Raw genomic sequence first — 12,494 nt, 5'->3', positions numbered from 1 at the left:
ACTCCTTGAGTGCTCTCTTAAAGGCAATCTGCATCACTGTAGAAGATGGCGGCATTGTCACAGTCGACCTCATGGAGCGAGCCGATGCAACTGATTTGATGGCGACGACAGTTGAGGATGTACTGTTTCAGTTGTCAAAGTACACGGCTGTTTGGACTGAGCCGTTTTTGACTGCCTCGTCTACCTCTAGGACTTTGAAGCTGCCGAAGTCGTCGACCAGGATTTCACCGGCAGTTGAGCCACCAACAAAGTAAAAGGCTCCGAGGCTGGCGAGGCCGTCGATGTCAAATGAGCAAGAGTCTGCTGGTAAATAAGATACTTCAGGCGAGCCGCCCTATTCTTCCTGGCTTGAGCCATCAGCAACTGGCAATGTCGGCAGGAAGAAATAACATGGATTTTGCCCAAGCAAAGGAGGCACTTCGAGTGCTTGTAGGACTCCGGGAATTTATCCGAACACTGGGAAGAACGCTTGAAGCATGTCGTAGACATTGCTAAGGAAGTTTCCGAAGTGAATATTGCAGCGGAAAAAACGGAAGTGCGGAGTGTGCGCACAGGGCGGCTTTTATGCCCTGCAGAGGGGACTGGGGGAGGTTACTGCCAAAACTTTTGTTTTCAACTTGGGAAGTTTTCCATTGGAGCCTGCACAGGTGCAAATACTCCACATGTGTGCATTCACAGAGTCCACAAAGAGTAATGTGAGAGTTAAAATTCAAAACACCTGGATGCTCATGCCTGGACTAAGCTCTGACTTTTGCCATTCTATGCAGAGAAAGATATAATTTCTTTCTTTAGTAAGAGTTAAGTTACAGCACTTACACTTACCCATGGATAAATCAACCCAGGTTTTGGAGGTTGACTAAAATTTCTAGCGTTACATGTGAGTGTATAGGAAAGGTAACTCAGAATGTATGTGTTAATGTATTAAATATAAATGATTCTCCAGAAGTGCTTTTGATAGCAACTACTTCAGGAATTGGACTATGTTTTAACAGCATACAAGGTAGTCAAGACGTTATTACATTATTCCCACCACTGGTTTGCTACAGAAATCAGAATATGAACACTTCCTCAAATCACATCAAACACTCCAGACATATTTCAAGGCAAAGCATATCCCTTCTCCATCCTAAATGTACTTACAAAGGTTTCTTAGCTCTATATTTCTGAACTGTTTTCTAGCTGTAGAGCTTTTTTTCAATGAAAACATTTTTTAAACAACCCAGACATTATATGTAAGTAAAGCATCACATGTTATCAAGCTTTACTTCTCAGGATATAGAAGGTGTAGGTGTATTCTTGATATAAGAGGCCAGTGGTTGTAAAACTGAATTTAGTGGGTAGCAAGGAGAAACACAGTTCAAACCACAAATAGCTGATGAATTGTTAGTATACCCTCATAATAGCAAACTATAACATATATACAATATAGGTAAATGTCTTCATTATCTTCTTTTAAAGCTTTTCTGCATATGGTGTATGCTGTCGAGCAGAAGAGCAAAAAATCCTACTGTCAGACACAATGATAAAACATGGAAAAATTTGGAAAACACCTAGAAGTCCCCCTACCCCACCCCATGTGTGTGACAGGTTTCATTTCATGTTACTCTTTTTAAAAAATGGTTTATGGACCATACTGAAAGAGTGCTCGTCCATGGTTCTTTGTCATCCTGCAAAAAACAAAAAACCTGACAAGTATCATCTTGTAACATTCTCTCTTAGGCCCAGTTTGTTCAACATCTTCATAAATGAGTTGAATAAAGAAATAGAGGGAATGATGATCAAATCTGCAGGCAACACCAATTGGGAAGGGCCATTGCTTTAGATTCTCCCATTGCTCATAATAATTTCAAAATAACAGTCTATTATTATGCTGTCTGGATTTCAAAATAGAAATAACTTTTAAAAGTCTCACAGCTGCTCCAAAACTTCTATCTCTTGACATTCCAGACACCAATCATTCCATAGTTTGTCATCTCTAGCCATGGTTGAAATACTGTTAGACACAGTGTACGAAATGCAATACATAAAATGCTCAAATACTTCTGATTTTTCTTAGTCCTATTTACTTCAAGGAAAAAGATCTTAAATGTGCAGCCACTTCAATGGAAGCAAGTTGTCATTGCAGTCCCACCTAAGTTGTCCACAATAATTGTCACATGCCTCCTCACATAAATATTCTCCCCAACGTCCAACAAAATTCAAATGAAGACCCAGAACACTTCTAGACTCATAAATCATCTGTTTCAAGAAGAAGCAATTCTAGCATTTAAATATATTTTATATTTTACATTTGTAACGTGCTCTGCGACATATGCAGTTCTCAAAGTGCCTTTCAGATTATCAAACAAATAACAACATGTACAATGTAAGATATTCCACACGTTAGTTAAACACAGCTTTCAATTCATTATTTTAATCATTACACTGTACCTCATCAAAATTGCAGATGCAATACACAACTGGGTAATACTAGCAGGATTAATCTTTCTAGCCCCACAAATCTTGAATATTTACACCAATTTAAATAATTTAATAACCAATCAAGCTTGAAAAGTACCATCTAAAAAAGTAAACCTCAAAATTATTGTGCTATTATTAACATAACCTTATTAAGTGCCAGATTGGCTTCTCAAAATGATGGAATCTGGAGAATGCAGTTGTGCTGTCACTGGAATGGAAACATTCCACATGACTAACTTCAGCAACACAGTATGTTCACAAACAGTCTCATTTCCACATGCGATACTACAGTGTACAGAAGATCCAAATTTTTCCTGCCTTGGCAGCCAACCCGAAAATTGTAGTTGTCAAGACAACTGCCGTCATATTTAGCTGCAGAGGCAAAATCTTTGGAGGCTTAGTTCATCCTCTTCCTCAGTGACACAATAAGAGGGGCTCTGTAAAGGGTATATGTGCCTAAATTGCATTTTTCCCTCAATCTATTCCAATACAATGTGCTAAAACAGCACTAAGAGCAAGAACTCCTGTTGCTGCCCTATAAGTGCATCTTGCCGTTTCTAGTCAGAGTTGATTAACGCAAAGCAATTGTGAGCGCACACAGGACTCAAACTTATTGTTTTTATAGATGAGAGTAGAGCCATTGAATCAATGATATTTACTTATATTTTAATTCACCATTCAACAAATGAATGAGTCTACCTTGTTAGGATGAACTAAAAGAATGCCAGCCAATGTGTAACAGACAAAAGTGAAGACACATCATGTGATGAGCACTTCCTAGAATTACTAACTGCCAGAAAAGGAGAGGACAGCTGAGGAGGACTATCTTCCATGAAGCACAATGTCATGCAAATGACCCTCTGCTCTTGACATGTACTTAGAAGTACTGAGGGCCAATGCTGCATATGCTCTGCCATCAGGAGCAAACTTCTTCCTTCTTCTAATGCCACTCAGATTCAGGAAGCGTTCAGGTAAAAGGCAAAAGTTTTCCCTGACATTAAGTCCAGTCATGTCTGATTCTGGGGGTTGGTGCTCATCTCCATTTGTAAGCCGAAGAGCCGATGTTGTCTATAGACATCTCCAAAGTCATGTGGCCAGCATGACTGTATGGAGCACCGTTACCTTCCCACCAGAGTGGTACCTATTGATCTACTCGCATTTGCAAGTTTTCAAACTGCTAGGTTGGCAGAAGCTGGGGCTGACAGCGAAAGCGCACACCGCTCCCCAGATTTGAACCTGCGACCTTTCAGTCAACAAGTTTAGCAGCTCAGCGATTTAACCCACTGCGCCACCGGAGGCTCCAGGAATAATCTGAATTTCGACCTTCAAATTATTCCTACTATCTATTCAATATGACATGAGGATACAAGCATGCACACATCTACCAACTATCCTATGGAAGTTCAAACTGAAAGAGGCACAGAGGTGGCAGTTTTTGTTATCAATCATTCTTTAGTACTAAAAAGTATTGGGAGGGAAGGACAAGGCTTACATGACCCACACTAGTTAATGAAAGGAGAAAGTCAACATAGAACTTCCAATGACTTGTTATGTTTTGTCAGGGAATAAAATTGGATTTACCAGCCATTAATGATGTAAAATTATTTTTGTACTGCAAGTCGCTTCTGGTGTGGGAGAATCAGCTGTCTACGAAGACGTTGCACAAGGGACGCCCGGATGTGGCTTCTCTCATGTCGCAATGATCCAAAAAGCTATAGACCAATCTCCTTGTTGTGCCATCTTTACAAAGTTCCGGAGAGACTTATTTTGCATAGAAGTTTGGAAAAAGTATACATATATATACGCAGCAGAGTACATCACACCACATTAAAACAGTGGATGTGGCTCTTAATGAGACATGCCGCATTATCACAGAATGTCTATGCACCACAACACTGGAGAAAATATTCTGTTTAGCTGTAATAATGAAAGGACCAAGGCAGTGGCATCTCTGGCCCATCCTATGTTCGGATATCAGCCAGCACATCAACGCCTTAAATCAAGGAATAGCTTTCTAAGATCTACAGAGATACACACAGGAACACCTCAGCAAGCAAGAGTCCAAAAGTGGCAGGCTAAAGCCCGGAACTTCAATCCATAGCTGATACCAAATGAGAGACTCCCTCCTGGGCACACAGAAGACTCCTCTGCAACTTTGAAGGAGCTGAACACATTGCGCTCTGACACCACAAGATGAAGAGCCAACCTTAATAAATTAGACTACAAAGTGGAGCCTATGATGACATGCATAGATGGAAGAGAGCAAACCACAGACCACCTACTGCAATGCAGCCTGAGCCCTGCCACATGCACAAAGGAGGACCTTCTCACAGAGACACCAGAGGCACTCCAATTGGCCAGCTACTGGTCAAAGGCATTTTATTTACTTACTTACTCATTTATTTATTTAGTGTAATGCCAAGTTTTTAACTTTTTTTGTGTTTTAAGTACATTTTAACTGTACCCTCAATTTGCTTCTAACATGATATATGTGTATGTGTGTGTGTGTGTACTAGTATCCTAATAGTTTATTAAAAACAAGTAATTGTTTCTATAGAGAACTTGTCAGAAAAAGGCTTTATTTTCTTTGCTCATGCAATACAGTAAGAATGAAGCAGTAAACTTCCACTTCTACTGAAAATCCTACTGACCTCAAAAGAACGGACTCTCAGCCACTAATGGACTGCAATTTAATTTTTAGATAAATGTTTTAGATTTAAAGCTTTTATCAGGAATTGTAAATATAAATTGTGCTTATATTTATTCAATGTTTGTTTTTTCATTTAAGTACATTTTCTCAGTGGATAAAAGATTGATACAATCAGAAAGAGTCAATCAGGAGATCATCTTTGTGTATGCACACTTGCACACTTAACTTTTATCTTCCCTACCTCAATAAAAAAAAATACCTAGCTTTTAAAGAGAAGTACATAAGAATGAGGAACTGTCATTAGATTCATGACAATGACATTTAGAAGTTTGGCAGATAAATATTGTATAATATTTCAAATTACATATAAATAAACCCTCAACCTAAGCTCTCGTAATTAATTTTACTAAGACAAAACTCAGTAAGAATGTGTAGACTTAAGATTTTCTCTACAAAATATACTAAATAATCAATTACCTATTGTATACTACACAAAATTTGCACCTCCTGTATATACTCCCATATAAGTCAATCAATGGCAGGTTTTGGGCCAAAATTATGGATTTTGATATAATCCATGGTTAAGAGTCATGCTGTGTAGAAGGGAAAGCCGCAGGAGGATCAGCCACCCCTGGCTGCCAGTACCATTTCCCTGCCCAGGAATTCAAAAAGGCCAGACACATTCACATGGTAAAAACAGTATAAGCTATTAGTGCTGCCTTTAGGTTTGTCACTCAAGTAGATAAGTTAATATACAGTACTCACATTGACCTGTGTTTAAGTTGACACAGAATTGTTGGGTTGATTTTTTAAAACTGAAATTTCTAGACTTGAGTATATAGCATAATCAGGAGTTAGTCTGCTACAGATTCCTAATACCCTAGTGATATACTGTATTTCTTCACATAATAGTTGCTACTTCATAATAACTGTAACCTCAACATATCTTTTTTTTTTCCTTGCATAATCATTCCACCCTTGGTTCACTCATCTGTGCCCGGGCAACAAGCATGTGGTTGGGTGATGCTTCACTTGCCGAAGCACTTGTGCCCTCGAGCTACAAGGCTTCCCTCAGCTAGTAGCTATGAATGTTTTTTTTCAGCATGTGATAGTCACACCCCACCTTTTTCAAGGAAAGAAGGGGAAATGCGGCTATAATGTGGTAAAATACGGTAGGTTATTTCCAATCAAAGATTGCACATTTCTGAAATAGAAGCCATAAAGTACATCATTTAAGATACTACTACCAATATCAATAGATATTGATTGTTTAACACACATGAAAATAAACAAATTCCCTATAAATAACAATGGAGAATTTTACATTTTAATTTAATTAGAAGTTACACTTCATTTTGCAATCTGTAGAAAAATAGGCTTAACCATACTCCAAAGTGTTGACAAACAATTGCTTTCTACATAAAAAAAAAATGATCCTATGCATCTCCTGCAGAGTCATATGTGTATGGATCCCCAGGGCCTACAGGAATCTTTTAGCATAAAATTTTCATTCATTCTTATGACACATTACAGTTGAAAATTTGAACAGCATTGTCTTAAACCCTAAGTAGCAAAAGCAAGTCTGATGTTACTTTTCTATTTTTGCTGCTACAAGATGATTCAGACATGTGCACAAAATAGATGAGGGTATTTCCTTTTTTCCAATGCAGTACCTTGAAACTTTTCCAAAACCTGCTCTAGATAGCTGGGACACCCTGCTATGGCAGGTTCAAGCTGCTCTTATGCCTACACAAGAAAGGGGTAAGGAAGTGCTATAGCATGGTCTGGCACCAGAAAGAATTTAGGACACAAGCTTCACAATGTTTTCTATATAAATAACAAATGGAGAGAGGATGTCCACCATTTACAGGAAAGCACTGTAACAAAATAAGATATTGCTTTTATTTGCTACAAAAGTTTACTATCAGACTGTCATATATTGGAAACCCTGTCATCATATAATAGGGTGATAAAGAAATCACTCAGCATTTATTTCCTATCTGACATTCACCTCCTGATTACCCCTATTAGAGTAATTATTACATTAACCAACAAGTACATTTATTTTATGTGTCACTGATCTAAAAATATCCCTCAAACAAATGTAAATGTGGTTTTCATTTTGCAAGTAGCCCAATTCTTCTATTACACATTCCTGCACTATTTCCCTTTACCATAGTCATAATTATAAATTCTAAGGAATCCTTCTCTGATCACCCTAAATATGAAAGTGATTTTGTTCTAGCAAGTAAACACTATGGCTTCGTTCCTTTAAAATATTTTCATTCACATATTGATTTAATAACAACATAGTTGAATGATTTTTCCAGTAATTTTTCAAGATGTTACACTATTTTAGTACATTACTATCTGTGTTACATCAAATACCTCATAAATATGGAAAAATTAGAGTTTCTAGTTCATCTGCTTCCATGCAGGTATCCAGCAAAATGTGGCTATAGGCGGTCACATCAAGGAACACAGAATGTCATTTGACACTGGAGAAGAATTATATTTCCATGGGAGAAATCTATAGCCTATTTTTTTCCAAAAACTGAGGCTCAAGGTGGCCCCAAAAATATTTGCTTAAAAGGCAGATAAAAAATTAAAATGTATATTAAAATACAATTAAACAAACTGCATTTTCAAACCACAACTTAATTAAAAACAATTCAAACCAGCATACATCTCTAATAAGAATATTTTTCACTACCTTTTCAATTGCCAATAGCTTCCTTTGACAAAAAGATATTTGCCTGCCAACAAAAGAATGACAGGAAAGATGTCAGCCTACCCTTTCTTAAGAAGTTAGTGACACATCCTAGGAGCAGCTATCAAGAAATCAATTTCACACATGTCCATTTAGTGTGCCAATAAGGATAGGTCCCCCATGAAGATGTCAAATCTTTGCAGGATTTTAAGGGAATTAGGTGAACCAGCATTTTAAACTTGTCCAGAAACAGAGTGGTAGCAAATAGTAACAAAGAAGTCACCAAGTTTTTCGTAACTTGCCCCAGTCAACAATGATTATAGTCCATTTCCCTAGATGTATTATATATTTGTAATGTTCTGTTACATTAATTGCTTCTATGAGCAGAAAACAACCACACCAAGAAAGAGTTTGGGATATAAACATTCAATCTAATGTGCTGGTTTGTTTTAATTTCCAGAGATCTGAATGTATAGGACATTTCACCTCTAGTCTAGAACAGAACTGTCTATTTGACAATCATATTCCATTGCATGTGTAGATCTAGCCTACTGTAACTAGTATATATCAACATTGCTCCAGTCCCTCAAAATTATAAAAAAGATAACTGACAAAAGCCTCCTGACCATCTGATGACTCACTAACGAAAAAAACCAATACAATTTGCAATCCAGGCTTCAACAATAAGAAAATATATTGTGTACATTCAAAACCCAAAGGATTTTTCTAGTTGGAAACTTTAGTATTACCTGTATGCATCGTCTTCTTTCAAATTTCATACCATCCTGTGGGGTGGGGGGAGGCCACCAGCAAACACTGTAAACAAAAACAAAAATTACCATAGTTAAGACTTTGCAAGAAATTGTGTGTTTTATTTATTTACTTCCTTACTGAAATTGTCAGCCTGACATAGCTTTTACAACTTTGGAGATCAGGATACAAATCCCAATTTCACTAAGGAAACCCACTGGCCAAGTTAAATTCTATCAGCCTCAGAAGAAGGCTAAAACAAACCCACTCTGAATGAATTTTATCACAAAAGTGCCTTAAGGCCCAATCACTTATTTCAAACATTTAATTCCCATCCTTCTCACATAGACATATCGGGGGGGGGGGGGGGGGGGACAGGACTCAGGGCAGCTCACAACTGGCAATCAAATCATTAGATGCCAAACAAACAGTAACAGTAACAGTAACAGTAACATCACAGTTAAAACATTAATAAAAACAGTAAATTAAAACATCCATTTAAAATTCAACAAATTCATGTCAGAAATTATTTGAAGGCACACAACAACAACAAAATGAAGGATTTAAAGGTGGCATACAATAAAATAAGTTGTGAACATTTAAAATGTGAAAAAATACCTTCCAAAAGCATACGAAACTATCTAACAAATCAAATCAAGTTAGAATAGTTTAAAACATGCAAATATGCATAGTGGATAAAACAATTAAGCCTCAAATCTATATAACTAAAATGTAATGTTCATTTGTGGAATTAACAGAACTGAAAAACTGCTGGACAAATTGACACCAAATTTGGTCACAAGACACCAACCCAAGCAATCTATGCCCTTCACTCACAAAACCCCCCAAAAAACACTTCCCACTCCTTCCCTCCCCCCTCAGAAAGGCGTAAATCGTAAGCCTCAGGGAGGGAGGGAGGGAGGGAGGGAGGGAGGAGGGAGGGAGTGCGCGTGCACGGCCAGTGGCGAGTGCATATACACAGCAGGTTCCCATGGAGGCCCTCCTTTCAGAAGCTGGAGGAAAAGCCTTCATTCCCACAGACCTGCCTCCCTGTCGCTATCCTTTACATGCTACCCAGCTTGCTCTGCCTCTCCCGAGTTCATTTATCCAGACCCGGCTAATCTACCACCACGATGGGATGGATTCGGGAGAAAGGAAGCTCTGGGGAAGCAAAAGTAATCGAGCTGACAGCAGATCTATCGATAACACAAGCTCCTAATAGAGAAACCCCAATCCAATTCATATCAGACAGGAAGATCCCATCCAAGCCCTCCCAACAGATGGCCATCCAATTTCAACCCCATTCTGCCAGGCACAAATATAGACACAAATATAGCACCCCAAGCATATAAGATCAAACAGCAAAATAATAATAATAATAATAATAATAACAACAACAACCACCACCACCACAACAACAATCCAAAATAATAAATATATCAACGATAGCAGGCTTTAAGTCAATGATATGACACACAAAAATCTATCCCAAAGAACTACAAAAAATTGAACTGGCCCAACGAATCCATACAGCTATGTAATAATTGCCAATCTAGATCTATAAATTTATATAATCCTTTCACATTACTTTTGATAACATGTTAATTATAAAATACTTATTTAATTTTAAAATATTTAATTATTTCATATTGTCATTTAAAAATATTTAACTTTTGAATATTTCATTTAGATATTTTAAATTTAAAATATTTGTTTAATTTAATTTTTTATAATATTTTCATTATAAAATATTTAATTCTTTAGTTCTAAAATACTTCATTTACATATTTTGATTTTAAAAATTATTATTTAAATTACATTATTTTATTTTAATATTTCCAATTTAAAATATAAAATTGTTTAATTTAAAGTATTTTATGTTAATATTTCAATTTAACATTCCTTTAATTTTAATATAATTTATACATATTTAATATTTACATTTATTTATTTATTTATTTATTTATTTATTTTTTGCATTTATTGACCGCCCCTCTCAGCCCGAGGGCGACTCGGGGCGGTGCACAACAACAAAAATGGACAGTGTACAATAAGCAGGACAGCACAAACCAGACAATACACACATAACATATTCTAATACTAAAAATCCGCTTCGTCAAGTCCTGGGGTCATAGCCAAATTCATAGTCCTAGTTCGTTCCAGTGTCGTTCAAGATACACTCAATTGAAGGCCTGCTCGAAGAGCCATGTCTTCAGGCCCCTACGAAAGGCCATCAAGGAGGGCGCCTGTCTAACTTCAACAGGGAGGGCGTTCCACAGCCGGGGGGCCACCACCGAGAAGGCCCGCTCTCTCGTCCCCGCCAAACGTGCCTGTGAGGCAGGCGGGACCGAGAGAAGGGCCCCCCCGGACGATCTCAAGGCCCTCGTAATAATACTTTCATAATACTTTATTTTAATACTTTATTTTAATTTATTTTATTTGGTTTAATTATGAAATATTTAATTGCTTAATAATTTGTTTTTAAAATAATTATTTAATTTTAAAATATTTAATTTTAATTTTTTAATTTTAAAAATATTTAATTGTTTACCTTTACAACATTTAAGTCTAAAAATACTTAATTAACTTTAAAATATTTTACTGTTAGTATTTTAATTTAAAAAGTATTTAGTTTTTTACTTTTCAAATATTTTCCATATCACCAGGCTAGGCCACAGGAACGAGTGGCTAAGAGGGAAGCCGGGGAGGGAGGGAGGCTGGGCAGGGAGGGAGGGGGATTACCGGGGAAGGGGCCCTTTGATGCCATGCATGGAAGAACGGGTGCAGGAAACTCTTTGAGGTATAGGAAGGAGCCCCAAAGGCCATCCAGTCCAACCTCATTTTACAATAAGGGAAGACACCATCAAAGCCCTCCTGACAGATGGTCAACCAGTTGGAAGGGAGTCCCAGAGGCCATCCAGTCCAACCCCCTTTGGCTGTAAAGCTGTCTGTATGTCCATCCATCCTTCCATCCATCAATCACCTCATCTACACATCTACCTACCTACCTATGTTCTATCCATCTATCTTCTGTTCCATCTATCAATGTCCCTTCTATCTGCCCCTTCTGTCTATTGCTTCAACTGGAATTCCTCTGTTTTCTGAGGGCCACAGCAACGCGTGGCAGTGTACAGCTAGTGTTTTAATAAAATATGTTTTAAGATGCCATTAAATGCTTCTTACAGGCCATATCATAATTAGAGTAGAATAACAGAAAAGGAACACAGTATCCTGCTTATATAAAATCTAGCCATTTAACTACCCGATTGTTGAGACTGGTAACAACTGACCAGGATTTTAGACAAAGGTCCTTCACATTGGCTGCAAATACAAACTAATTTTCTTTTTTGTGATCCACAAGATTGGGCCCTCTATATTGCCCATGTCCTCTCCCATTGCTATCTCACAGAAAAAAAAGAAAAACCCAGAAACTCAAGAGTTTGGCAGGAATTCATTGGAATACTTTAAGGATCCACAGGATACTCCAGAGTTACGAGTATCACAGGATGAGCTACAATACCACTGCCACAGTAGCAGGACAACAACTGTGCTCTGAGAAGTCCGGGAATACTTGGAGGTTTGTGGAGCCCTGTACTAATATTGCACATATAACCAAGAGGAGAAGAGAGCAAAAATACATATACTCAGGGCTGTAGCCGGTTCAAGACCCCCCCCCCCCCTCCAAATTTTCAGGTTAAAAAAAACTGGTTTACTCATGAATTTTAACTGATTAAACAAATCCTCATGTTATGTCTATGAGAAGCAAACAATAACTGGATTTAAATAAGTCTATATAAAATATAGAATGAGCCATACTATTTAAATGATTTTGTGTTATGAAACTATTCCTCATGATTCGCTAAATTCAGTCCCACACCTTTTTACCAGGCCCCTCACCACTCCGAAAAGCAACCCAGCTCTCCT

General features: G+C 37.6%; 1 protein-coding gene across 2 annotated transcripts in view; it reads right to left on the bottom strand.

The window, feature by feature from the left end:
* DYRK1A (dual specificity tyrosine phosphorylation regulated kinase 1A) overlaps positions 1-12,494 on the bottom strand; it is a 107,808-nt gene that overhangs the window by 61,750 nt on the left and 33,564 nt on the right. For both annotated transcript variants that reach the window (XM_060770341.2, XM_067466714.1), the window contains exon 2: positions 8,570-8,636. In XM_060770341.2, coding sequence (XP_060626324.2) covers positions 8,570-8,579 — 10 coding nt within the window. In that variant the 5' untranslated portion in view covers positions 8,580-8,636. The remainder of the gene's footprint in view (positions 1-8,569; positions 8,637-12,494) is intronic.

The sequence above is a fragment of the Anolis sagrei genome, chromosome 3, assembly GCF_037176765.1.
Source record: "Anolis sagrei isolate rAnoSag1 chromosome 3, rAnoSag1.mat, whole genome shotgun sequence".
In the NCBI taxonomy this organism is placed as follows: Eukaryota; Metazoa; Chordata; class Lepidosauria; order Squamata; family Dactyloidae; genus Anolis; species Anolis sagrei.
The sequence above is the reverse complement of the archived record's forward strand: the minus strand, read 5'-3'. Positions and strand labels throughout refer to the sequence as shown.